Source organism: Dipodomys spectabilis, unplaced genomic scaffold, assembly GCF_019054845.1.
Source record: "Dipodomys spectabilis isolate Male_0828 unplaced genomic scaffold, ASM1905484v1 ptg000175l, whole genome shotgun sequence".
Lineage (NCBI taxonomy): Eukaryota > Metazoa > Chordata > Mammalia > Rodentia > Heteromyidae > Dipodomys > Dipodomys spectabilis.
The window spans coordinates 12,549,180-12,577,118 of NW_024870852.1; the positions used below are offsets into that span (position 1 = coordinate 12,549,180).

The 27,939-nt window shown below is 49.7% G+C and overlaps 2 protein-coding genes across 3 annotated transcripts in view; both read right to left on the bottom strand.

The window, feature by feature from the left end:
- Positions 1 to 920: 920 nt before the first annotated feature.
- On the bottom strand, positions 921 to 7,106 carry Fam83c (family with sequence similarity 83 member C). The gene is made up of 4 exons (XM_042694578.1): positions 6,633 to 7,106; positions 3,559 to 3,726; positions 3,234 to 3,358; positions 921 to 2,537 (listed from the first exon to the last, which is right to left on the bottom strand). Exons 1-4 carry the CDS (start codon positions 7,101 to 7,103, stop codon positions 1,097 to 1,099), a joined length of 2,205 nt encoding a protein of 734 aa, XP_042550512.1. The 5' UTR covers positions 7,104 to 7,106; the 3' UTR covers positions 921 to 1,096.
- A 9,346-nt stretch (positions 7,107 to 16,452) lies between these two features.
- LOC122120480 (ubiquinol-cytochrome-c reductase complex assembly factor 1) overlaps positions 16,453 to 27,939 on the bottom strand; it is an 88,624-nt gene continuing 77,137 nt past the window's right edge. For both annotated transcript variants that reach the window (XM_042694728.1, XM_042694729.1), the window contains 3 exons: positions 26,749 to 26,826; positions 20,565 to 20,678; positions 16,453 to 17,940 (listed from right to left, as the gene is read on the bottom strand). In XM_042694728.1, coding sequence (XP_042550662.1) covers positions 17,806 to 17,940; positions 20,565 to 20,678; positions 26,749 to 26,826 — 327 coding nt within the window. In that variant the 3' untranslated portion in view covers positions 16,453 to 17,805. The remainder of the gene's footprint in view (positions 17,941 to 20,564; positions 20,679 to 26,748; positions 26,827 to 27,939) is intronic.

Sequence of the window (27,939 nt, forward strand, 5' to 3'; positions counted from 1 at the left end):
CACTCAGCAATGATGTGTGTGTGTGTGTGTGTGTGTGTGTGTGTGTGTGTGCACGCTATGTTTGTCCTCCCTAGTTTACCCACTCTCTCTCCACTAAGCACTCTTCTCAGCTCCATTTGTCAACAACTTCTCTTACCCTTCAAGGCTTAGTTTAATGGCTTTCTCCTGTAAGCACTTTCCTGACCACTCCATCATCTCCATGACCTCTGCCCCTCTGCCCTTAGGCTTCCCCTTGATTCAGCTCTGTCTTATTCTCAAGTGGTTTATGCTTTCAAACCTTATCTCCCAAGCCTATGGCTTGTCCAGGACAGGACTGAGAACACAGCTTAGTTGCAAGCAGATAGTTGTGTATGTGTGTTGGGTCATGTGCATATTTTTAGTTCATGGATCCTAGAGGAGTCTATAGTTGTGCTGAATACCTGTTTGTGTGTACCCATTTAGCCAGGTGACATTTAGCGATTACCTGAAGTTGTGAGTTAATCACCGGGGCTTGGTCATACCTACTATTTGCATCTATGAATATACAATTGGTGATGTGTGCCCTGTCAGTAATGTGTATATTATACAGACATTTGGGAGCATCTGCTAATATTTTCATATCTATGTAATCTTTAGAGTTGGGGATACAGTCTGGCAAAGATCTCTACCATTTTTCCTGGACCTGCCTCTCTGCAAACCAGGCAAATTCTCTGGGCCTCAGTTGCTACATTTATAAAAACAAAGGATAATATCTATTTTCCTATAACTATATACCAACAAGAGGGCCATCTTATAGCATGATGTAAGGATGAAGGATGTTAGAATAACTTCTGGGAAGTGTCCAGCTCAGTGACACACAGTAGGCACACAATAGTTCTGATTTCCTTTTCCTGACAACATTGTATGTGTGTGTACACACACAATGCGTGTGTGCATGCACATGCACTTGTAATCATATAAGAATCTTGGGACCAGGGAGTGTCTGCCCTGGTATTCTAGATGCCTCCCCTCTTCTCCCTACGCTAGTCTGGCTTCACATTCCCACCTCAGAGTGTGAGGCGTGAGCAAGTCAAGTCTCAATGAACAAAAGAAGGATCTGTCCCTGATGGCAGCAGGGCTAGGACTCAAATCGACTTCGGAGCAGCTTGAACTTGGACTTGTTGTACTTAGTGATAAGGTCTAGTTTGCTGTGGCCCAGAGTCATCCGTTTCTCAGGTGCAAACGGGTCATTACTACTACCATTGTGATTGCCACCTGTGGGACCTGCAGGAAGGCCGGGCTCAGGTCCCTGCCTGGCACCCTGCAGGTGATGGTACTTGGTGATGAGGTCCAGCTTGCTGTGGCCCAGAGTCCGCCGCTTCTCACCCCCAGTGCCCACTCCAACCATGGGAGCAGGGCTTGGCCCTGGCAGAACACTGGGGCCAGGCCCCTCACTCCGGAATGGGCCAAACTTGGTGATGAGGTCCAGCTGACTGTGGCCAAGGGTCTGCCGTCGCTCATCTAGACCTTGCTTGTGATGCCTGGCTGAGGAGTTGGCTTCTGGAGGTATTTTGGAGCCCTGAGCCTTAGGGTACTGTGTCTGGAAGTCCAACTGACTGCAGCTATGACTTGGTGACTGCTTTCTATCCTCTGAGCCTGGACCAACAGGTCTGAGGGAACTTGACTCAGCAGCAACACCAGCTCCCTTGCCTGGAGACAGGAGATCCAGGTGGCTGTGGCTCCGGCTCAGGGACAACCGCCCGCCATCTGGGACTTGCTCACTAGGTCGTACAGAACTTGAGTTGGGAGTAACCTCAGAATCAGTTCCTCCTGTTTCTCGGGCTCTAGCAAAGGGGACGAGGAGGTCCAGCTGACCATGGCTCTGACTCAGAGAAGCCTTCTTTTCCTCTACTGTCTCTAGGGCTGTGCCAAATGCCCAGCGGCCTCGTGGGAGGTTGGGCTCCTGGCTCCCTGGGAGCCCATTCTCTGGGAGCTGTGACAGGGCTGGGGCCCCCCGAGAGAAGTGGAGAAGGGGTCGGGGGCAAGGGAGAAGAGGTGACCTCATTGCCGAGGTTGAAGAAGTGGCACTACTGTGGTTCAGGGCGGGGGAAGACTGGGACCAGGGGGATGCTCCCAGCTTGCCCAGGTTAGCCCTATAGGGCCCAGGATGGGAGCCTTGGTTAGGGTCTGACAGCTGGCGATGCAGAGAGGGCTGGCCACCAGCTTCCCGGCGGGCAGGGCCTGGTGATGAGGATCCCATACCCTTGTCACTGCAGCCACCACCTCCTGGTAGAGCCAGGTAGGAGGAACGGCCCATAAGAGGTGAGCACTTGACACTGCTGAAGCTGGTGCCGGAGGGTGAGGAACACGTGGGACTTGGGTTACCAGGCCCCAAAGTCAGGGCCACTGGGGGAGGGTGTCGTGCGTGGGGAGACAGTAGATCCTCGTTGCCACTGAAACCCTCCACCGGCTGGGACTCGGCATACAGACAGCGGAACTCGCGGTCAAAGTCCTCCACGATGCGCCCTCTCAGCTGCATCACCATGCTGGTATGGGCCTGGCTGCAAAGCCAGGTGAAGCTGAGGACAGAAGAGAAGGGGTCACAAGTCCCAAGTGTAGTGCCGGGGGCTGGCAGGAGGGCAGGGTTAGAAATGGGCCAAGAATCCATCAACACTCATGGTGAAGAGGCAGAACTCTGACCCCTGAGTCTCCTGGTCCTGACCTGACCTGAATGCTTAGGCACATGCTTGCCCCACCTCAAGTTCCCCATCTGTAAAGTAAACCAGGATTGAGACATCCCAAAGTCTCTTCATGTCCCACACGCAACAGTGACTTCCTAAGCTAAGGGCATTCAAAGGAATCTTCCACCACAGTGGCCACCTCTAAGCCCAACTTACTCCCCTAGCCACCTGAACCCTGCCTGGTACCTTAGCACACAGCAGGTGCTTGGGACATGTTTTTGTTTTTTGGTGCTTTTTTTTTTTTTTTTGCCAGTCCTGGGGCTTGAACTCAGGGCCTTGACACTGTCCCTGAGCTTCTGTTTGCTCAAAGCTAGCTCTCTACCACTTGAGCCATAGAGCCATTTCTGGCTTTTTCTGTGTATGTGGTACTGAGGAATCAAACCCAGGGTAAGCACTCGACCACTGAGCCACCTTCCCAGCCCCCTGGGACATGTTTGAAGGCATGGATGGAGAAAACATTCAGAGCAGTCATATGCGAAGTGCCCACACCAGTCCATGTCACAGCCTCGGCCCCTCTCCCACTCATTTGCTTACCTGTAGCTGCCCGCCACCACCTGCTCACAGTCGACGATGATAAACTTCTCCAGGGCCTGCCCTGTGAAGCGGCGGCCTGCCTTGCTGCAGTACGTGTCCCCACACGTGCTTCGCACACGCATGTTCTGGGCCAAGGGTGGACAGAAGTTGAGAGGGTCATGTTCAGACAGTGGAGCTCAAGCCATGTGTATGCCCCAAGGAGCCTGTGACCTCAAACAGCTAAGAGAACCCAGTGTGCCATTTCCAGCAATTCCCCCAGTGCTCACTGAGGACTACCAACGGGTCTTTCTGCCTTCCTGATTCCCTGCCCTTGGCCCGCACTGACCGGCAAGTGCCCCCCATTGAGGTCCATCTTGTAGCACATCTCCAAGAAGTGCCGTAAGTGCTCTTGAGCCAGGAGGAGGTAGACAGGGACACCACGCCGGCTGGAGGCCTCCATGAGATCACACAGCAGCTCCATGTCGGTGAATATGTCCATCACCACAGCCACCACCTGGGAGAGGGACAGAGAGCTCAGCACGTACCAGCTTCTAGGCAAAAGTATGGGACTGAAAACTCAGAGGCCACAACCTGTAGGAACATGTGCCCACAATGGGATGTTAGCAATGCCGAGTCCAGAGTTCTTCACTTGGATACAAGTGAAGAATGGACAGCCTTGGGGCTGGGAAAGTGGCTCAGTGGTAGAGTGCTTGCCTTGCATGCATGAGGCCCTAGGTTCAATTCCTCAGCACCACATAAGCAGAAAAAGCTGGAAGTGGTGCTGTGGCTCAAGTGATAGAGTACTCACCTTGAGCTGAAGAGCTGAGGGACAGCGCCCAGGCCCAGAGTTCAGCCCCACGACTGACAAAAAAAAAGGACAGTCTTGAATCCCTAGTGGTTTGAAAGTCTGTGTGTGTGTGTGTGTGTGTGTGTGTGTGTGTGTGTGTGTGTGTGTACAGTTTGTCATCAAATTGTCAAAGATGTCTGCATCAACCATGCGAGTCCAGAGGCCTACTCTACACTGAGGTTCAGAGAGGGGAGGAGTAAGAGGCAGAGCTCAGACCTGGGATTCCAGGGGGGTTCCTCATGCTCATCCCATTAGTTTCAGCCCTGGCTCTGACCTAAGGACTATTTGTGTGAGGCTCCCTTCCCAAGGGAAAGAGCTTCAAGCCAAAGCCTGGGTCCTCCGGGGCTTTGCCATGCTGCCTTGGTTGGCCTGTGACGCTGTGAAGGGCTGACATGACACACGTCTCCCTGACTTTCACCATTCTAAGTGGAACCAAGCCTTTTTTTTTTTTTTTTTTTTGTTAGTCGTGGGGCCTGAACTCCGGGCCTACGCTCTGTCCCTCATCTCTTCAGCTCAAGGCTAGCACTCTACCACTTGAGCCACAGTGCCACTTCTGGCTTTTTCTGCTTATGTGGTGCTGAGGAATTGAACCCAGGGCCTCATGCGTGCAAGGCAAGCGCTCTACCACTGAGCCACCTTCCCAGCCCTGGAACCAAGTTTTCTACTCAGCTGCAGGCTAGGGTTGTGCCCCTCCCCCCACAAGACCCCTATCAGTTCTACGATCCAAACACTTGCCTCTCCAGTCGCCCTTTCTTCCCATTGCATATATTTGCTAAAGGTTCCCTCCTGAGAAGGGTCTGAAGGCTGGGGGGACATACAGAACTCAGCACTGCAGCTATGGAAGGAACAAGAGAGAACTGGATTCAAACCCAAACGCTACCACTTCCTAGAGCTAAGGTCTTGGGGGAGTGGCTTTGCTTCCAGGAGCCTCATCTGCTATGTGGAGAGTGACAGCTGTATCTCAGAGTTACAGGGAATTAAATGTGAAAATGCTAAACATACAGCAGAAGCTCAATACATATACCTTCCTGCTGCCTTCTCAGTAAATGAAGACATTGGGCAACAGGGAAAGGAAGTAGTTAAGGTCACTCTGGGCCTCGTGACAGCCCAGTGCAAGAACCTGGCTCCTAGCCCAGGGGCAGAAGGGTCTAAATGGGGAAGAACAGGGAAGGCACCAGGGATGTCCTAGCCATGGCACAGGTTCGGGCCAGGAATGGGGGAAAGGGGCAGGACAGGCAGGAAAGATCAAAGGGAGACAGTGAGGACAACAACCCCACTAATTACCCCATTCCCGATGCCAATCGCGCCCAGCACTCCCCCGCCTGGGGTATAGGCAGGCTTGCCAGCGAGGCCGTGGAGGTAGCAGTAGGATCGTGGCATCCTGGCCTCTTGGTCTCTGCAGCAGGCCATTCCTATCTCAGATTCTACCAGAGGCCATTGTGTCTGTTCCCCCTGTCTCTTGAGCAGGGCTCAGAGGATCATCGTGGAGGTGTACTGCCTGGAGCTTCCCAGGCATGTGCATCTATACGCTCTCATGATCGCTTCTTTTCCCCTTGAGCTCAGAAGCTTCTGCTTCATTCCTTGGTGCAAGGCTAAGCCCTTAGCCCTCCAGGTCCTGCAAAAGCCTATGCATCAGCCCTCGCTGCCCATTCCCCCCTTGCCCTGATTCAGGTCCAGCTGACGATGCGGCACAGGATAGTGAGGGATATCCAGGCATACGGGCCAGCAGAAGGAAGCTGAGCCTAGGGCTCAGTGTCTGAGTCAGAGAACTCCTTCCCTCTCTGAGAGTGTAACCAGGTGACTTCCCAGGGGGCAATTCTCAGCCTCTTCCTGGCCTTAGTTTCCTCCTTTGTAAGTCAAGGAGGTAGCTCAGATGTTAGGTTTTCCTTGAGAGCCTTCTATGGATAACTAATATAAGCTAATAAGCTGGGAACTGGTGGCTCACGCTAGTAATCCCAGCTACTCAGGAGGCTGAGATCTGAAGATCGTGGTTCAAAGCCAGCCTGGGCGGGAAAGTCCGTGAGACTCTCATCTCCAATAAATCACCAGAAAACCAGAAGTGGCGCTGTGGCTCAAGTGATAGAGCACTCACCTTGAGCTGAAGAGCTTGAGGGGCAGTGCCCAGGCCCAGAATTCAAGCCCCACTATGGACAAAAATTAAATATATATATATATATATATATATATATATATATATATATATATATATATATATATACACATGCTAATAAAAACATGTCCTTAGTTTGGGGCTCATAAAATTTAGGGAATCTGAGGAAGGTTATGGATTCCTTCCTAAGAAAAATGCATATGGACTTTCCCTGCAATTCACCCAATTCCATATGCATTGTCAGCGGCAGTATGGAGTCCTGGAGGTGCATGCCTGCTCTTTACCTGTATATCTTGCCTGCTGAGGCGTGAGAAGGGGAATAAAAGACTCACTGTCTTAGCAGCTTGTGACCTAAGAGGTCAGAGCTGTCCCAGTTCTGCCATGGAGATCTTTTAAGCTTGTCCCTATTTCCTCCCTGAACCCCATTCCCAACGTCCATGAAATGAACGGGCCAGACCCTTACCGTGCGGGCCTGGCTGAAGAGGAAACGCAGCAGGTCTTTGATGCTCTTGGCTTTGTCCCTCTGGAAGTGGACCACAGCCTGGGTGGGGCTGAAGCCTGTGGCCTGTGGAACCTCAGGCCAGCCCAGGTCTAGGTCTGGGGGATCTACATCAGAAACCATGGGAAAGTAGGTTCCTGAGGTGACTTCCGAGAGCAGGCTGAGGCGGTCAGGTCCCGAGGCCTCTGGTCCCGGGGCCTCGCTGAGCTCAGGCGCTCCACGCACATGACTGGTCATGTAGGCCATGTCCAGGGCACTCAAGAAGGGCAGCTCCCGTTCCTCAGAGATGACCCGTAGGTAAGCAGCCTCACCCCGCTCCAGAAGGGCATCCGCAGCCAGCCGAGCTGCCTCGCTGTGCTGCAACACCAGCGGTGAGCTTTCCCGCCACCAAGGCCTCTTCAGCTCCTCCACCCGGCCCCGTAGCGGCCCCGCCATGCCCTGGGCCTCCAAGTGCCTGCACCTTGAGTGCCTCACCCGCCAGTAGACTCCATGACTTGTCCCTGGCTTTGCGGCAGCAGGAAGAAGATTCCAGCACAACCACAGCCTGCCTGTGTGTGGTAGGGCCCCCAACTCGTTTCCTCCCTAAGTTAGAGCCACGCTCCTCCCCATTGCCCCTGGCCTCGGGAACCTGTCAGGTCAGCCTCACCTGTCTGCCTGTTGTTGGGACTCGCCTGCCCAGGGAAGCCGCAGGGCCAGGTCCTGAGCGCACACTGCTTCCTCCTACCTTGCTCCTCCCCGCCCAGGCAACACACACCCATCCCACTGGGCTCCTAGCAAGCCTGCAACCCCAACTTTCTAGGGACCAGCAGAGGCGGACCAGGGTGCTGGGCCTGCTCGGAGTCACAAAAGCATGCACACACACATGCATACTGCACAATCGATGAATGGCTCAAGACACCCAGATGCACTACTGGGCACTGGTGGCTCCCATCTGCAATTGTAAGTACTCAGGAGGCTAGATCAGAGGATCATTATTTGAAGCCATCCTGGGTATACAAACCAGAGACTCTATATCACCAAGTAACCAATAAATAGAAGTGGAGTTGTGGCTCAAGTGGTAGAGTGCCAGCCTTGAGCAAAAGAAACCACAAACAATTCAAGCCCCAGTACTGGCACACACACACACATACACACACACACACACACACACACACACACACACACACACACACAGATAGTATGACTGACACATGACCAATATGCAGACTGTCTACAGGGTGACTGACACATGCAGACCAAACTAACTCGTATCAGCTGACCCAAACACTATAATGCAGAGCTGGCCATAACCCCACATTTGGCCCCTGCTTCTCTGCTCCGCCACTGCGAGAGCAGTGTTGAAGGCCCCCAACCCCACCCACCCTCGCTCCTTCTCTGAGCCTCTCGTCCAGGGCCTGGTGGAGATGTGCTCACCTTGGTCCCCAGAATGGCCAGGACACATTGGAATGCACATCCCCCAGGCTCCACCCCTAGACTGAGCCAGAAGGTCTGGGGGTGACCTTTTATGCAAGTCCTGCATACTCCCCCATGCACAGGGCTAAGAGAACTATAGCCCACCCCCCTCAGATATCATGTTCCAGATGGCTGCATTTCCAACATCTTCAAGGGTGCTCTTGGCCTGGTAGGAGCGAACTCCAGATCTCATTCTATCCTATAGGGCTGAATATTAAATGGTTCAAATGGGAAAGGTGATTTCAGAGGTGGGCAGATACACAGCAGGATCAGAAGAAAATAGGACAGGCATCTATGTCCACAGTCTCACAGTTTGACAGAGTGGGGTGTGATCACAGGAGGATGGAGGGTTTGTTCTAGAGAAGAGTTGGCAGTTGGGGTGGGGGTGGGGTAGTACCAATGGTAATCACCTTTCTACATAGGATGGGGAAGAGAGCAGGGGACCTAATGCCCCACACCTATCTCTCTCACCTTGTTCAGTTCATTTGCTTTGCGACTGTCCCAGATCCTCACAGGCTCTTCTGGGACAGCACAGCATTGCATGGCATGAGAGGTAAGACACAGATGCAGGGAGCCCCAAGGAAGACATAAGGGAGCCACAGGGGCTGAAATGACTCTATCCCATTCCAGAGTATAGGGACAGAAACTAGGGCTTTTCTGTAGGAGTAGGGAGGCTACAGGAGTGGTGGAGAGTTGGGTAAACAAAGCCAGACTGTGGGAGGAGGATGAGCTGTGGGGGCAGCAGAAGTGGCAAGGCCCTCATTAGGGCCTTATCTCCAAACTTGTTTGAAGGGGAGAACTCAGGTCTTATCTGAGTTGAAGAAGGGCTTCCCTGGTAGAGAAGCAGGTATGTTTGTGTTGCTTAGTTGTGTTTGTCACTGTTGTGTATGCCAACCTTATGGTACGTATTTTGGCTCTGTGTCTTATTTTAGTTCTGGTAATCACTTGAAATGTTTTTCATTTACTCATCTGGAATGTTTTTCAGTGACATTAAGCACATTTAGACCACCACCACTTACCGGCAGAACTCTTCATCTTAGAAAACTAAAACTACCTACCAGGCACTGTGTCAAAATTTCCTTCCAAGGCCAAATTTAATATTCCCCTGTATTTTGTATATCCACTAGTGGACATTTGAACTGTTTCCATTTTTTTGGCTCTTGTAAATAATGCTAGTAGAACATAGATGTACAAAATTGGCTCTGTCTGTTCTCATTTGTATGCAATACATTTTTTTAAGTTAAAAAGAATCACATTTTGTAAATTTTAAAATCATTAGCAAGCCAGGCGCTGGTGGCTCATGCCTGTAATCCTAGCTGCTCAGGAAGCTGACATCTGAGGAACATGGTTCAAAGCTAGCCCAGGCAAGAAAGTCCATGAGACTCTTATCTCCAATTAACAATGAGAAAACAAGAAGTGGTAGAGCGCTCGCCTTGAGCTAAAGAGCGCCTAGGCTCAGAGTTCGAGCCCCACAACCAACCAAATAAAAAAATCATTAGGGGCTGGGAATGTGGCTTCGTGGTAGAGTGCTTGCCTAGCATGCACAAAGCCCTGGGTTTTATTCCCCAGTACCACACACAAAGAAAAAGCTGCAAGAAGCACTGTGGCTGAGGGACAGTGCCCAGGCTCAGAGTTCGAGCCCCAGGACTGACAAAAAAAAATCATTATCCAATGCATATTCTACAAAATTAAGAAGAGTGAGGGAAAGGGTAGGTAGGGGAGGGAGGGGGGGACATTGAAAGGGATAACACTGAGGTATTTTATACTCATAAACTGCTTTCTTTGTTACATGGCAACTCTTCTGTACAACTACCTGAAGATAGAGAAATCTGACCATTTCCTAAGTTTCAATTAAATATACATTGTGTACATACATACATCTGCAGAGCTGCACCTGTGCTGGGCTGTATGTGTACATGCTGTCGGTGACACTTGCGTGCCTGCTAGGCTGTGTGTGAGCACAGGCCGCCTGTGAAGGTGTTTGTGTGCTGAGTCTGGCTCTGGCCTGTAACTCTGGTCTCCAGTATTGAGTGTATGTACAGGGAGCTCCATGGAGAGGGTCAAGTGTGGAATGACTGAGTGGAGGGGACGAGGGTCCCAGGAGTTCCTGACATCATGGCAATAATAGTCCCACCAGAACTGCACGACTGGCTTCTTGCGGCTGAGTAGATAAAGGGCAATGAGAAGGCAGACAGGTGGATCCTGACCTTGGAGCTGGGCTTCGGGGTGCTGGCCCAGGGTGCTGGGCAGACGCAAGCCCGGCCCCTGGCTGCAGTGCAGTGGGGCATAGGCCCCTTAATGATTGTTATTAAGAGGAAGGAAAATATTTCCCTGTCCAGAGGGTGTGTCAGGCGCCTACCTGGCATTGCTGGGCCTTGCTAGGGGCCATTTAGCCTTGTCTGTTGTCTATCCCAAGCTGAGTGGCGCCTGGGCAGGTGTCTGTTGTGTGGAGGTGATGGGAGCTGAGGCTGGTGCAAGCACTTGCAGCTGCAAGTGGCTCTAATGTTACACTGTCCCTCACTTTCAATGTGGCATCTCGGGGCTAGGGACAGGCAGAGTGCACCCGGCGCCCTGATCCAAGAGCTAGAGACAAAGGGACATGTGGTAAGAAGTCCCAAGACTAGCTTGAGCTAGATAGTAAAGATGAGGAAGATTTTGTTGTTGTTGAGCATGGTGGTACTGCTTGTAATTCCAATACTCAGGAGGCTGAAGCAGAAAGAGCTCAACTTGGAGTCTGGATGGGGTTACACATTATGATCTTGTCTAAAAACACAAAGATGAGCCAGGTGCTAGTGCCTCACACCTGTAATCCTAGCTACTCAGGAGGCTGAGATCTGCTACTCAGCAGCTGGAAGCCAGCCCAGGCAGGGAAGCCTATGTGACTCTTATCTCCAATTAACCACCAGCATCTGAAGTAGCACTGTGGCTCAAAGTGGTAGAGTGTAGTGTTGAACAAAAAAGCTCAGGAACAGTGCCCAGGCTCCCAGTTCAAGCCCCAGGACCGAACCTCCCCCCAAAAGGCCCCCCAAAAGAAAAACTCACAAAGATGAGGAAATGCAGCATAGAATGGCAAGCAGGGTATTATAGGATGGAGGAAGAAAGCCAGGATGCTGTAGAAGGAAGATGGGACCTGAGATGTAGGGCAACATGCTGGTAGGAAGGCCTTTGGAGCCACACCATGAACAGCCTGAAGGGCCTTGCTATGCGTGATGATACAGAAGTTGGGAAGGTTCCAAAACAGTGTTTTAGGATAGCAGGAAGCAGCCTCAAGGGGAAGAGTGGCCCAAAGCGCCAGCCTCCCAGAAGCAGCTCCAACGAGTGACTCACTGTTTACAGAGAACCACATAGGTCTTCAGGAGGCCACTATTCAGAGTTCTCTTATCCTGAGATTCCCGCTCCCCCCTCCCCCCTCCCCCCTCCCCCCTCCCCCCCAGGGCTTGGGACCCAGTGACTACAGTTGTGCCACTGGACTGAATCAGAGCCTCCAGGTTGGAACAATGGTTCTGCTACTTAATGAAGGAGGTCAAGTTCTCTGAATCACAGGAGTTGCATCTCTAAAGTTTTCTTCATTCAGTTGTAATAATTGTGCTAATCTGATTGAGAGTAGTTGCTCAGTAGCTGTTGAATTTCAGAGTTTTGCAGTCTGTGAAAGGACACAGGCCCAGTACAGATAAGGCAATAACCAGCTGCTCCTATTCTTGGTCCTTCCAGACTGAAAATTGGCCCTATCACTACCACCCCCTTGGGGATCTGGCCTCTTATCCCAGCTCATAGGGAACATCTTGTCTCCTTCTGCATACATATGCACACACTTGAGTCCACACACCCCCAGCACACTGACTGGACATATTAATGTTCTGGTTCAGAAAGGTCTAGGTCTATGTAGTGATGATAGTCTCATGCTTTTGCCCACATCCTCCTCCCCTCCCCCCGTGCTCCCATCCGCTCATCCCCTTCAGTGGTGGGAAATGCATCCCTCTGCCACTTCCACAAGAGGAGGGCTGGGAGAGGAGGTGTGACCTGGATGCTCTTCTTCCATGCCCTCACTCCTCTCCTCCCCGCTCCGTCATTAGTCCTAGTATAGACAAAGATGAACACAGGAAATCCTGCGAGGCAAAGGCCTACCCTTTCATAGGAGGACAGGAGGACAGGATGTCTAGTTCTGGGAGGATATTACTAAGTCCATTTGGCTATTGAGCAAAACCTAACTTTGTGTGTGTGTGTGTACATGTATCAGTCCTGGGGTTTGAACTCAGAGTCTAGATGCTATCCCTGAGCTTTTCTGCTCAAGGCTAGTGCTTGATGACTTGAGCCACAGCTCCACTTCCGTTTTTGTTTCCTGTTTGTATAAGGACTGAGACTCTTAGCCATTTGGCTTTGAACCTCACTCCTCAGATCTCAGCCTCCAGAAGAACTAGGATTATAGGCGTGAGCTACCAGCACCCAGCCAAAACGTAACTTTTCCCAATAATATTGGTAGAGCTACTAGTTGGATATCCATTTGGCTCTTTTATATTATTTTTCAATCCACTTTGAACTTGAGAGGAGTAAGAGGTATCATTGCCTATTGACCCCCTTGGCTTTTTTTTTTTTTTTTTGTCAGTAGTGGGGCCTGAACTCTGGTCTGGGTGCTGTCCCTCAGCACTTCAGCTCAGGGCTAGTGCTCTACCACTTGAGCACAGCGCTACTGCCAGTTTTTTCAGTGTATGTGGTGCTGAGGAATCAAACCCAGCATACAAGGCAAGCACTCTACCACTGAGCCATCTTCCCAGCCCCCCTGGGATCTTACAGCCATCCTACCTGCTCTTCTCCCTCAGTCCAATCCACCCACCAGGGATTTAACACCTACTTTAAGCCAGCACTGGGGTTCAAAGATGAGTAAGAGTTGATGTCTGCCCTGATGAGGAAGGTAGACTCATAAATAATTATAAGCCATAGAATAAACTGATGTAGAAACCAAGTACTTGCGATTTAGTGCTCATGAGCACCACCTAAGAACCGCGTCCCCCGCTCAGCTAGAGACAGCCCTTTTGGCAGGCTCGTTCTCAACGAGGGGCTGGGAGTTGGAAGAACTTCCTTGGCTGACAAGGGAAAAAGGAACTGTCAGTCCATGGGTTCTGGTCCCTGTGATCTGGAGTGAGGCTTCTCACGGCCCAGCCCCCTCTCTACCTATCAAATGATGGTTGAGCAGTTTTCCAAGTGCCTTTTAGCACCAACACTGTAGTCTCTCCCTTCCTGGACACTACCCAGCAAGGTCTCGGGTCTTTTTCTCAGGCTGCCCTGCCTGTCTTCACAGGCTGCTGTAGGCCATGTGGGAAAAACAATACAAAGAAGCTTCTCACAGCACCATCCTTGGCCCCAGAGAACTCTTGACTGTTCTTTAGCGCCTTGAGCAGTTAGATGTCATCTTGAGGAATCTTTTCCTCTGAAAGGTCTGTGATTTGAACTTTCCTTTGAATCCCTACTTAGCCCCAGAACCCCAAGCCTAGATGGCTTATAGACTCTCTTCCTGGCTGGGCTCATCTTCCCTGTGAATTTCTGCTCCTGTCAAGCCACAATCATGTAATTTGTGTGTGTGTGTGTGTGTGTGTGTGTGTGTGTGTGTCCGTCCGTCCTGGGACTTGAGCTCAAGGGTTGAACACTGCCCCTGAGCATTTTTTGCTCAAGGCTCAGGCTCTACCACTTGAGCCACGGTTCTACTTCCTGATTTTTTTTTGTTTTTGTTTTGTGGCTAACAGGAAATAGGAGTCTCCTGCTCAGGCTGGCTTCAAGCTGTGATCATATCTCAGCCTCCAGAGTAGCTAGAATTGCAGGCATGAGTACCTGTACCCAGCTTTAAGCCACAATCTTTACTGAGAACGTTTAGTATCTTCCTGTTGCCTTGCTCAAAGCCCTGATCTCTGTATCCTTTCCCTCCCTGAGCAATCCTGTGAAAAGCTCATGTCCCATGTCTTCATCTGGACAGCCCCTCACTCCCTGCTTTCTACCTCCCTAACTTTTCCACTTCTTTCTGACCTGACTGCCATCAGGGCTTGTTTGACTTCCAACCCACTTGTGATTTTTCCAGTTAGTTGTGATTATGCACATACCAGCATGGGCTGGTATGGGTTTCTTCTTAACTGCAGTGCAAGTGCTCCTTTCTCTATCTTGAAGTAGAAGCAGAAGGCTTGAGGCTCCGAGCATGCAAGCAGAGCCAATCTAGGCCTTCCCTCAGCAAATCTTGTTTCCTCCAGCTGTAACATAAACTTGTAATACCTTGCAGGATTGTCACAGAGGATTAAATGAGATAGCTAACAAGTGACAGCTCTGAGCTATATCTGGCACAGAGCAGACACTGAACAGCAATTATTTAACATTTTTAGATCACATTGAAATTTTTTTTTTTTTTTGCTAGTCATGGGGCTTGAACTCAGGATGGTGCTGAGGAATTGAACCCAGGGCTTCATGCATGCAAGGCAAGCACTCTACCACTGAGCCACACCTTCCCAGCCCAAACTGAAATCTTAGTAGTTCACTTCATTGTTCAGGGTTTCTCATGTGAAAACCTAACACCTCGTTTCTCTCCTCTGAAGAGTAAATTATTTACCGTTTCTGGTGAATCAGGCTTCTTTTTATGTGACAGTAAGAATGACATACACTTAATGCTTTCTCTTTTCTACCTTTGGCTGCCAAGAAGCTCAGAGTAAAATTTTGTACCCAGCTGCAGGTCTCCTTGCTGGCCTGAGGGAGGCAATGTGGTCTGGGGAAAGAGCAGCGTCCCGGGGTCACATGGTGTGAAGGAATCTTGTATAACTTTGTAGGTCTCTCTGAGTCTTTTGTCCCCTGCCTTGTGGACAAGGGTTGGTCAAACGGAGCAAACAGAGGATAAGACCTGTTTTATAAGACTGTGGTTAAGACAATGCATTTAAAATTACCAAAATTTTGGTGGTAATTTTAAAAAATTACCAAAAAAGTCACGATTAGCAGTCTAGGGTTGTTAATAGGATTATTTTCCTTCCCTTTCCTCACAATACTTTTATCTTGCAACCTTTGCTTCACAATACTTTTCTGGGTTTATTATAACTATCTCTTAATTTGCTGTGATCCTTTCTGGGTCAAATAAATGACAAAATCATTCCTAATGAACAATCTCTGGGGGTGGGGGTGGGGGGCAAGAAATCATGTCCTTTTCTTGCTTTGTGTAATGATTTATGATAGGAAGCCATTTAGTTACAGCCTTTGATTTTGGTTTCAGACCTGGGCAAGGACTGTTAAAGTAAGTGGAACTGAAGATCAGACTGCAAGTGGTCCAGAAAGTTTATATTGAGCTTGTACTGGTGTCGAATTTACCAATGTATAAGCGGAGCATCCATGGATGCAGACTCAGGAAAGCAGGGGTGACACACCCCAACACCGTGTCCCCTCCAGGAAGCACGGGTCACCCACCCCAACACGGTGTCCCCTCAGTATCACTCAGCTGCATGGGAGTTGTATGGGAGACGGGCATGAAAAAAATCACCTCAGAGGGGTGACTGATCAAGATGCATTGTACTCATAAACTGACATGTTGAATGGAAACCCTTTTATAGAACTACTTAAAGAAAATCACCTTCGCATTGCAAGGAAGTGCTAAGTGAGCAGACATTGTCGGGAGCCCTCAGACCGCAGAGGGCAGAGTCTGGGTCTCAGGAGGTGACGGCTCTCTTTAGTCAGCAGGGGAAGGATGAGGAGTTCCAGGGAGAGGCAACATAGCCGGCGCCCAGGTAACCCCAGGGGGTTCAGACTGTTAGGAAAGAAATCGATTAGACTCATAAACACAGGCTGGAATAGGGGCAGAGGTCAAACAAACAGCCCAAGACCTCCCAGGATACCTGGTTTTATCTCAGCTGAGGAAGGGGAGTAGGTGAGCGGTGACAGACCCTGAGAGCCACAAGTGAGGGCTCTAGACGACGACAGACATGACAGCTCCAATCTGGCTCCTTCAAGCGCTGGCTGCATGTTACAAGTTGCTGGGTATGCCCGGTCTGCAACAAGGACTGTCTATCTGTGACTGGAGGGAGGGAGTCAGTCAAGGGTCTGCCTGAACACACGCCATCCCAGATGCGAAGAAGGCCAGTCAGGCTTGGACCAATGCTGGCCCAAATGACCTTTCAAGTTCTTCCTCAATATGAGGTTTCATAATTCTAAAGTAAGCCCGGTAGCTAAACTGGTGTCTGGGGCTGGGATTTGAGGCTAGGGGGCTGCCCTGGGCAGCAAATGGGTTAATGCTCAAATAACTTTTATATATGAATTAATGTGCAGAGTTGGGAGCCAAAATCTGTTCCATTAATTTTTCCATCCATTCCAGGAGCAGTTAGGTACACACAGTAAAGTTTATTTTGGTGCATGGTATACTTCACTCCATTAAAAATAAATTAATCAGCAAATTCCTGCCTGGCTCAGCTCTGGTTTATGTAAATAGTGCCCAGCTGTAATGAGTTACAAGGTGTTATTATCTCACACACACAGAGGAGGCTTCACTCGAGAGCTCTGCTTGCAACAAAAGCATCTTAAATAAACCGAGAGAAGGCAGTTTGATTTGTAATGTTTTCACAGAAGTGGGATATACCTCACCCGTATAGAGTTTCTTTATATGACTCATTTTATAGCAAGTTCAATGAAGGAAGTTGATGGGGGAGGGAGGGGCAAGATGGTTCCCTTCCCCCTTTGCTCAATTAAAAAAAAAATTCCCCAAGAGATGACCCATACTGAGAGAGAGAGAGAGAGAGAGAGAGAGAGAGAGAGAGAGAGAAGGAAAGGGACTGACATTTGAGTGCCCAGTTCAGGTGGCTCTGAACACATGTTCTGGAAGTTGGGGAAGAGGGTGGAAAGCTGGGCACAGGGCTGGGTCCTGGTATAGTACAACTAAGCCAGTATCTCATATAGGGAAAGACCAAGAGAAGAAGGACAGCATGTGCTTCTTGCCCAGCTTGCTGCGGCTGACAAAGGGTCCTTTGTCCTTGAGGCCTACTTCTAAATGACTTAGGATGTGATGGGACCACTGGCCACCAGAGGCCTTCTGGATCCCAAAGATGAGCCTGGCAGGCTGTGCTACGGTCAGAGGGTGACCCCTCTCTGAGAAGTGGAGGCCAGAGCCTGACCTCTCCCTCTTCTTGTCACTGAGCTGGGCAGTGCTCTTAGCTTCCCACATCCATCACCTCACCTGAGTTCCAAAGCCCCTGGACAAAGAAGCGCCATGGCAGAGATGACATCTCTGTTTCTTTTAATGACCAACTCAGCCCCATGGCTCAAGGCTGGGGACAGTGTGGCTACCCTGACTTGATTCTGCAGCATTGCAAACAGCTAGGCACAGCAGGCCTTTGTAGGAGCATCTCCCATTCCAACCTACCCAGCCTTTCTTCAGCCTTTGGGAAAAGCTATGTAAGTCAATGTGGTGGCTGGAGGGAGTGCATACTGGGAAGCTCTTGCTTGGGACTCCTCTCGAAGGAGAGGACACCTCCGAAGAGCTAGGGGTTCTCAGCTCTGCCCCACCAGGTCAGCCTCCAGGACACAGGAAGAGGAAACAACACAAATAGGACCAGGTATTTGACAGATGCTGTTCAAAGGTCAGTTCAGGCTACTCTCTATGGAATCTTGGATCAAACAGTACTTCTCTCGACCAAGGTTCCTCAAAGCCAGCTGGCCAATTGTCTGGAGGATCCGGCCCTCACAGACCTTCATCATTGTAAGTGGGAGTCTGAGGCTTCAGGATGCTCTGTGGATTCTTCTCCACCAGAGGGCGCCAGCTCACCTCCCCTGTCAGTAGCAGGTCTTCACCGTCTATGGAATCCAGGTATTGCATCTGTAGCAGAGAGGCAGGGAACAGAGTCAGGGGCATACATATGAGGTAGCATAGAGTGCCAGCCTCCCCTGGGAGAGGAAAGAGGGGATCCTGAGGCTTCTGACCATCCAGCTAGCAGGCTAGGAGTCTCAGGTAGCCCAGATACTTCCTTTAGAGAGCTGGAGAGCAAGTCACTGGAGAGGCTCAATGAGGCTTAAGGAAAATCCCTATCTCACTCTGAATGGATACACACAGACCACCACCTCCACCACCATCATCACTACTACCACCACCATCACCATCACTACTACCACTACCACCAACATGTCTATGCTAGCTAGCTGCACCCTTCCTACAAAGTCCTTGCGGGAGAGGAAGTCAGATCTTAACAGCTTACACTGGACTCGGAATCAGTGCCTCCGATTCCCCAGAGCTGAAAGTGGCTCTGATATTTAGAGACAGCAATCATGCTCCTGCGGGGCAATGCCAGCCTATGGAAAAGGCTGGAAAAGCTGAGCTCCAGATGACACAGCCTGTGTGCCCCTGGGGACCCTGAGGCTTGTGGAGAAATTTGGGTTCAGGATTCTCCCTGTGCAGAGGGACACATCTGCAGGCAGACAGATGTGGCTGTGGTGGGTGGAAGCAGTTCCGAAAGAGGCAGGTGAGCTAAGAAGTAGCTGAGCCTCGGAAGAAAAGAGCAGCTCTGAGGATCCCCGGGGCACCTGTGAGGGGAGATGCAGGAGAGGCTGCAAGTGGAAACAGCACTGGACCCAAAAGGTGAACCCGCCCCCCTGGCCAGGGAGGGGGAGGACTACGAGCCTCCTCTTAGGCCTCGCATCCCCTCTTCCAAAAACACACTTCTCCTGCCGCATTTTCACACTGCTACCCCAGCGGTCCACGCAGCCTCCAGGCATAGTTGTCCACATGCTCTGCATCTCCCTCAGGGTAAGCTCAACAGAACTGCCATCTGCCCTAAGCCCAACTTTCTTTCCAATCACACCATTTCCTCCCTGAACACCAGCACTGTGCTTGAATCAACAGAACCTTAGTAACTCAGTTTCTAAACAGTACCGGACTACACTCTGCACAAGTTTCACCTTCTAGTCTTCTCTTATTCAATTGGTCTTCTTTCCCCGGCCTTCCCAGTGCTCTGTCCTTCCTGGGACAACACAGACGAACTCCAGGGTGGCCGTGCACCTTCCCGGCTCCTTGAGGAACATTAGTGAAGGCCGCATTAATCTGCTCTCCCAGCAGTGTCTGGCACACCAGGCACCCAAAGGCTCACTGATGGAACTGGGTCCCCATGAGAGCCCTGGTTTCTTAAAAGCCCCATCACTGGGCCCAACTCTCATGAGTGCCATGTGAGGCTTCTTACAGGGACACGAGTTGTGGTAGCCCAACTTCCATTTGGGCCCTTGGAGAGAGGTCCCAGTTGTGCCTTGTCGTGGTCTCTGGCACAAGCTCCCCAGGGCAGATGGAAAAGTTGGGCAAGTCTCTTAGAAAACAGCATTTGCTTCTGCCAATTGCTATTCCAGTCTGAGGTCGAATCCAGTCAACAATGCGGGTCTCAGAATTCTCTGTGGGTGGAGCCCTCTGGCGACCTAGTGCTTTCTCCTTGGCTCACACACTTACAGAACATTCAAATGAAGAGCCCTGGCTTCTGGGGTTCTTGATCCTCTGGGTCTGAGGAGCCTTAATATGTGCAATCAAGGTACTCTAGTATTATCAGCCCTGTCAGCTCAGGAGCTGGGGTCTGGCTGTCTTTCCTTGTTTGTTGGAGGTGTGAAGGTCACAAATACAGGTGAACAAGAGAATAACTGAGAGGTGAGGTCCCTTTGGCTCCAAGGGTCAGGCCCATGAAGCAAAGGTATGATTCACAGACAGCCCAGGCTGGTGAGCTGTCTGTCGCAGCTGAGGCCTCTAGTGGCTACATGAATCACCCGGCTTAGGGTCTGAGGCCAGCTGTGCAGACTGACTCATGAGGAGACCCTGGAAAAACCTCCATGTTCCTCTTTCTGCCACTCAGCCCACTCATCTAGAAAGCATGCTTCCCCATCCATACAGGACGTGGGTCAGGGGTCAAGGGGCCAATTCTGAGTGGGCTGGAGGATGCCATGTATGTAAGCAAACCTTGCTGTGGGCTTGCTCCTGGAAGATTTGGTGTCAGGCAGACCTGGGGAGCCAGAGATGAACACCTGAAGTGGGAGGGGCTCCCTTGACTGGAGAGCAATAGTGGGGAGAGCCAGGGAGTGGTGGTGTTTGTGAAATGCTGCCTGGACCCTGGACCTGGTCAGGAGTAGGAAATGAATTCACGAGCGGGTGGCCTGCGATGCCCCAAGCTTGTATCTTTCAGGACTCCAAGGGCTCAGGATTTGGCATAGCTCTCAGTACAAGGAAAGAAACAACATAGGGAATGAGTCAATGAATAAATGATGGCAGCTTTCTGAAAGCAAGAGGCCACTCAGTGAGTCTCCTTCTTCTCTAGCCCTGGTCCACTTCCTGGCTGGACAAGAGAAGGTGCTCATTCGCCAGCAGTGCCTGCTGCTGTCAATCAGCGTTTCCTTAGACTGAGTCCAGTGCCCACCTCCTAAGGAGGACCTGCTTTCCACAAACCTCCGTGTATGAATGTGTTTGGGGAAGCTCACCTGTTTCCTCACATATTCCACCAGCAATTCAAGCTGCCGAGGGTCTTCACATTGCTGGTTGAAGAAGGTTCTCCAGAGGGCAGCAGCCAGCCCGTGGTCATCGGAGAGGATCCCCTAGAACACAGAGCACAACTGTTCAGGGAGTAGCGAAGAGCCACGGTGTAAACACTGGGGATATTGTGAACTGGCTCAAAAGGACCTCACTGACTGCGAGGGAAATGGGAGCTCAGCGGTAGAGCGGAAGGGGTCTTATGAGCAGCTCACTTAACCCCTTTGTTTTTATAGAGCAAAGAACATGGGGCCTCCAGGGGCCTATCACTGCCGAGGTGAGGCAGAGCTAGGACTCATGTCTGATATGACCTCCCGGGCATGGTTTGAGAAATGGAAGTAGCAGTGCTGCGTTGCTGTCCACAGGGCCCAGGCTAGCAGGACTGTGAGGCTGTTTTTCTGGGAATGGAGGTGGGCATGGACTGTGCCCTCGTGCTTGGACCAAAGACACACATCTGCATGGCAGCTGGCTCTCTGGGAAAGGCAGTCAGGTACCTACCCTGCATTCACCATCACCCATCTCTGGGCTGGCCATGACTGGCCTGCTCTTTCTCTCTCTAAGCAGAGGAACAAGCAGGACTGTCAAGGACTATGGAGAGCCACAAAGGGCAAAGTTCAGAGCGTGTATGTGTGTGTGTGTGTATGTGTGTCTGTGACGCGCACCCAACACTGCTTCTCTGGGCACAAAGAACTCTGCTAGGAAGTCCAGATATCACAAATGGCTAATGACAGCCATTTTCCATCTCAGACCTCTAGGGGATGGAGGATGAGGGCAACGAAAAGGAAAGGCCCTGAGAAGTTGCTCTGTCTGGGTGCCAAGGAAGTGTGTGGACCACAGTGCTGACCTGGAGCTAGGAAGCTGGATCAGGTCCTAGTTCTGCAGCACCATGTTCAATGGTGGTAGCTATTACTATTGCAAAGACATGAAAACACTTGCTCTGAGTATTTGTAATCAATACAGCTTCCTTGAACTTTAAAGGGAAGATAATTCAGCTGGGGATGTAGTGCAATGGTAGAGCACTTGCCTCACATGCTTAAGGCCATGGGCTCAATCCTCAACGCCAAAAAATAAAACAAAACCAAAGGGTATTATAGAGGCATTTTCTAAAGTGTGGTAAGTTGGATATGAGGACTAGCACAAGCTTTGCCTGTAGCTGTGGAGACAGTCAAGGCAACAGCAGGATCTGGGAGGCCTCTCTGTCACTCATGGCTGTGTCACCCTAAAAAAGCAATTAGACCGTCACACGCATTGGTTTCTCATGAGTTAAACAGAGTTGTGAGCATTAAGAAACAATGTCCCTGAAAAGTTGCTGGCAAACATCACAAAAGCCCCCGGGGCTAGGGTTGCATGTGATAGAATGGTCGGTCTATTGGGCACTGTGGCATGTGAGGTTTGGCTCCAAGGCCCACTGCCCAGAACAGCCATGTCCAGAGGTGACAACTGAGGGGAGGAGCATTCCACCTACCCCAGATACCCTCTGCTAAATACCCACACAGCTCCACGGCTGAAGACTGTCCTGGCACAATGGCCGAGTTGGGAAATCCTGCTTCTTCTGGAAGATGGCAGCAGGAGCCAAGGACAAGCCCAGGCACATCATTCTCTAAGCCATTTGCTCACACAACAGCTTGCCTGTGTCTCAAGTGGCCTGGGCACAGGCCGAAGTGCTGTTGGCCGTGATCCATACATGTGACATGGGAAGGATGGAGGGGGTGGCTGTCACGGGGGTTCGGAGCAGGGGCAGGGGCTATGATAGGCAAAGCCTGGCACAAAATAAGCAGCCTCAGTGGTGGGCAAGGTAGCTGGGAGGAGACAAAATCAAAAGCAGGAGTTCTAAGCAGTCAGAGAAAAGGGCTCAAGGCAAGTGAGCAGTGCTGACACCACGACTGTTCCAGACTGCCAGGGTTCCGCTACACGTGGCACCTCATAACTCTGTACGCCAGGCAGCACAGGCATTATTTCCCCCACTGGAAGGACGAAGGCTCGGCGGTTAACTAGCTAATTAGTGATGGAAGAAGCAGCAGGCTGCACTGGTGAGGTTAGAGGACGGTGCCTATCTAGCTCTAGGCATGGCGCACAGGCTGGTATGCAGTGCCAGTGGACTGAAAACGGCCGCATTGGTCATTGAACACAGCTGCAGCCTTCCTTCCACCAGCCTGCTAGTAACTCAATGGAAACAAATGGAGGTCATGTCTGAGAGTGCAGAACAGGAATAAAGGTACCAAAGAGCTCATTAGATTGCATGACAATTTTCCCATAATCCAATTGGTATCTAGCTTATTTCTCCGCATAATACAAAGAAAGCATTCTCCAGGCCAGGGACTGGTGGCTCATGCCTGTAATACGAGCTACTCAGGAGGCTGAGATCTGAGGATCCAGGTTCAAAGCCAGCCTGAGCAGAAAAGTCCCTGAGACTCTTATCTCCAATTAACCACCAGAAAGTTGGAAGTGGTGTTGTGGCTCAAGTGGTAGAATGCTCACCTTGAGCTGAAGAACTCAGGGACAGCACCCAGACCCAGAGTTCAAGCCCAATGACAGACAAAAAAGGAAAAAAAAAAAAAAAAGCAAGCAAGCAAGCATTCTCCAAGAAATTAGGCTGTCTATATCTAGAGGAACTGAGAGGGAGGGAGGTACTAGGTATGGTGATAAGTTTGGAATGGCAGAGTTTTCACTCAATAAAGACTGATTTGAGGGGCTGGGAAGGTGGCTCAGTGGTAGAGCACTTGCCTTGCATGCATGAGGCCCTGGGTTCGATTCCTCAGCACCACATAAGCAAAAAGAAAAAAGCCGGAAGTGGCGCTGTGGCTCAAGTGGTAGAGCACTAGCCTTGAGCTGAAGAGCTGAGGGACAGTGCCCAGGCCCAGAGTTCAGGCCCCACGACCGGACCCCCCAAAAAAAAAAGAAAAGAAAAAAGCCGGAAGTGGCGCTGTGGCTCAAGTGGTAGAGTGCTAGCCTTGAGCTGAAGAGCTGAGGGACAGTGCCCAGGTCCAGAGTTCAGGCCCCATGACTGGACCAAAAAAAAAAAAAAAAAAGACTGATTTGACAATTGTTATCTTAACATGAGCTTAAGAACTTGGAATCACAATAGCCTGGGCTCAGTTCTCAGGAGCTTGCAACCTAGAACACCAAAGCTCACCGGCACCCAACAGCAGCACAGAACAAACTCCTGGGAAGTGGACAAATGCTAACTTGCATTTACTATACATATATAAACTATAGGCTGCTCACGACTCCTCATTCCTCAGCCTTGGCTTTTGTGATGAGTCCTCAGAGAGACCTTTCTGTTCCACACTAAGTCCTTTCCTGTTATTCTCCATCACTGTAATTAAGCATTTGTAATTAAACATTTGCCCTTTTGCTTGTTATTTGTCTATTGTCTGTTTCTCAACTAGAAGGTAAACTCAGTGGAAAAAGATGGGAGTGTCACAGACATTTCTCCCTGGGCGGGCTTCAAACCATGATCCTCTAGATCTCAGCCTCCTGAATAGCTAGGATTGGAAGCTTAAACCACTGATGTCCAACTCCCACGTGTGTGTGTGTGTGTGTGTGTGTGTGTGTGTGTGTGTGTGTGTGTGTGTGTGTGTGTGTGTTTTGAACTCTAGATCTTACACTCCCATTTGCCTTTTTCACCTATGGTGCTTTACCATTTTAGCCACACCCCCACTTCTGGCATTTTGTTTGTTTTTTGTCTTCATGGGGCTTGAACTCTGGGCCTGGGTGCTCTTCAGCTCAAGGCTAGTGCTCTACCACTTGAGCTACAGCTTCATTTCTTGTTTACTGGTGGTTAACTGGAGGTTAAGAGTATTACAGACGTTCCTGTCTGGGTTGCCTTTGAACCATGACTCTCAAATCTCAGCCTCCTGAGTAACTAGGTGTGAGCCACCGGCACCTGGACTCTTCTGGTTTTTTAATGACTAGATAGGTTTTTTTGTTTGCCTGGGCTGGTTCTGAACCATGATTCTCAGATCTCAGCTTCTTGGGTAGCTAGGCATAAGCCACTGGAGTCCGATTTAAATTAGTTTCTGATTTTCATTCCATGGTGTATTTCCTTCATGTCTGTGTACCTACTACATACCAAGTGCCATGCTAGGTACAGAAATATACACATAGCAGGCATTGCCACTTCCCAGAAGAAATCTCCACCCAGCCAGAGTGACAGGAGCACTAATGTATTAAGCAGTGGGAGAAGTCTAGAGGTGGATGTAACCGCAAGGTAAGTTTAAAAGCACATGGTGTGTCAAAAAAAAAAAAAAAAAATGAGGCAGATGAATCCTGGTGGTGTATATACAGGTGTTCATTACAGCATCTTTCAACTTTTCTATATGCTTGAATTTTCCATAATAAAATGTTGGAGGGGGATGAAATTAATGCTATGACAGATGAACTTTAAGGACCTTCTAAGTGAAATTAACCAGTCACAAAAGAACCAATACTCTAAGGTTTCCATTTTCATGGGGTCTCTAAAGAAGTCAAATTCACAGAGTTAAAAGAATAGGAATTGCCAGAGGCTAGGGGAAGGTGGGTGTGGGGATGTGTGTTCAATGAGTAAAGTTTTAGTTGGGAAGATACATGCTCAAGACATATCACTCACTGAAAAACAACAACAACAAAACCCCAGCAAGTTGAAGACGACTTTGCAAGGTTTAAGTCTCATTGGCAGAAAGGAGGGAAAAATTGATGCTTGCCTATGCACAGATAACATCCATAAGGACATACGATTAACTATGAATGAAGTTTTCTTCAGTGACAGAGACTAGGGCAGGGATGGAATGGAACTTCTACTTTCAATTTCAATCTGTTACACAGTTTTACAAACTTTTAGTTATTTTTGTTGTTGTTGGGCACAGTCCCTGAGGTTCTTTCACTCAAGGCTAGCAGTCTACCACTTTGAGCCACAGTGCTGCTTCCGGTAGCAGTTTTCTACCAGAAGTAGTTTTCTGGTGTTAACTGGAGATTAGAGTCTCAGGGCCTTTCTTGCTTGGGCTGGCTTTGAATGGCAATCATCAGATCTCAGCTTCTTGAGTAGCTAAGATTACAGGCATGAGCCACCAGTGCCCAGCAGCTTTATGAACTTTCTTTTTTTTTTGGCGGGGGAGGGGTGGTCCTGGGGCTTGAACTCAAGGCTAGGTACTGTCCTGAGCTTCTTTTGCTCAAGGCTAGCACTCTTACCACTTGAACCACAGCCCACTTCCAGCTTTTTCTGTTTATATGGTATTGAGGAATCGAACCCAGGGCTTCATGCATGCTAAGCAAGCACTCTACCACTAAGCCACATTCCCAGCCCCAGCTTTATGAACTTTTAAAATGTATATGTATTGCTTTTATTGTTTTTTGTTGTTGTTGTTGTTTCTGGTGCCAGTAATGGGGCTTAAACTCAATGCCTGGGTGCTGTCCCTGAGCTTTTTGACTCAAGGCTATTGCTCTATCACTTGAGCCACAGTTCCACTTCTGGCTTTTTGGTAGTTAACTGGAGAGTCTCATGGACTTTTCTGCCCAGCCTGGCTTCAAATCATGAACCTCAGATTTCAAACTCTTGAGTAGCTAGGATTACCAGTGTGGGGCACTGGTGCCCAGCCTGTATTGCTTTTATAATGAGTAAAAAACAGTGTGTAATGTGTCTACAGACTATGCTTATCTATGTTAAAGTGTGTCTCTGGGAACTGCAAGCTTTGAGATAAGATATGCTTTGCCTTTGTTTCTCTATCCAGCACCCATATTTTGGAACATTCTCTTTCAAAAGCCCTGGCAAACCAGTCAAAGAAGATGAAGAAATGACTATTAAGCTGTGGTGACAGGCAACGATGGTCTCAGAAATTTCCCTCACATCTTATCATCAAAAGTATTTGGGGGCGGGGCTGGGAAGGTGGCTCAGTGGTAGAGTGCTTGCCTTACATGCATGAGGCCCTGGGGTCATTTCCTCAGCACCATATAAGTAGAAAAAGCCGGAAGTGGCGCTGTGGCTCAAGTGGTAGAGCACTAGCCTTGAGCAGAAGAGCTGAGGGACAGAGCCCAGGTGCCAGACTGACCAAAAAAAAAGTACTTGGGGATGGAGGCAGGGCACAGAGGTAGAGTACTGCCTAGCAAGTGTGAGACTCTGAGTTCAAATCCCAGTATAGCCAAAGGCTTAATGAATCTTACCTCATCATATCCCAAGATTGATGCATAGAAATTATTTGTCATAAGAAGCATATTCTTCTTCAGGATATAAGAATTAACCTACAAAAGAAATGACAAGAGCAGAAGTATGAAAGAAAGGAAAAAATGCTGAAAACTATGACTGTACGGTCTTAGTTGTCACAAGCTATTGGGAGGACAAAGAGAAAGGGGTGCTTAACAAGGCAACCTGACCAGTCCTCTCATCTATCAGTATTTGTCCTAATTTGCCACCCAACATAGTTTAATGAACTGATCCCCCAACTATGTGCCTAGTTTTGTGCTAGATCCTTCATTCACCAAGTAAGAGAAACAGTGTCTTGATTGGAGAAGCATACAGGAAACCAGCACTAAAAATGACAAAGCTGGGAACTGAGGGCTTACACTCGCAATCTTAGCTTACTCAGGATGCTAATGCCTGAGGACCAGGGTTGGAAGCCAGCCCAGGCAGGAAAGGTGGAGAGACCCTTATCTCCAATTAACCACCAAAAACCTGGAAGTGGCTTTGTGGTAGAGTGATAGCCTTGAGCAAAAGTACTCAGGGGCAGCGCCAAGGCCCTGAGTTCAAGCTCATGACTGGAAAAAAAAAAAAGCCTACTGCTCACCTGGTACCTCAAATTCTACTCCGAATGTGCTAAGAGATGAGTGGATTTCAGTGCAAATGCCCTATGGGTGGGGAGCGGGGGAAGGGTGCACTGAAGGGGGCCTGAGCAGAGTCTGACATGACAGAAGACTGGAGGCAGAGAGGGTTTTCAAGACAAGGAACAAGATGCTGAGGAGCAAGGAGAGCCCCAAGGCTTTGTGTGTGGAGGCTGTGGGGGAGGCAAGATGAGCAACTATGAAGTAGTAGAAACATTCATGCTAAGAGATTGTTTCACAGTGCAACTCCTAGCCAAGCCTAGTGGTGACTCACTCTTATATTCCTAGCTACTGAGGAGGCTGAGATCTGATGATCAAGGTTTGGAGTTAACCTAAGAAGACAAACTGGTGAGACTCTTATTTCCAGTTGATAAGCGAAAATCCAGAAGCAAATGTGTGGCTCAAGTGGTATAGCCCTAGCTTTGAGTGAAAACGCTAAGCAAGAGCATGAGACACTGAACTCGTGACTCCAATACTGACACACACGCACATAAGCACACAGAGAGACAGAGAGACAGACAGACACAATATAATTCC

Excerpts from the sequence above, each read along its gene's own strand:
- Fam83c (XM_042694578.1), bottom strand. The coding sequence starts at position 7,103 with ATGGCGGGGCCGCTACGGGGCCGGGTGGAGGAGCTGAAGAGGCCTTGG. Across the intron at positions 3,727-6,632 it reads TCTTCAGCCAGGCCCGCACG|GTGGTGGCTGTGGTGATGGA; the intron begins GTAAGGGTCTGG and ends TCCCTCTCCCAG. Across the intron at positions 3,359-3,558 it reads TCAATGGGGGGCACTTGCCG|AACATGCGTGTGCGAAGCAC; the intron begins GTCAGTGCGGGC and ends CCCTTGGCCCAG.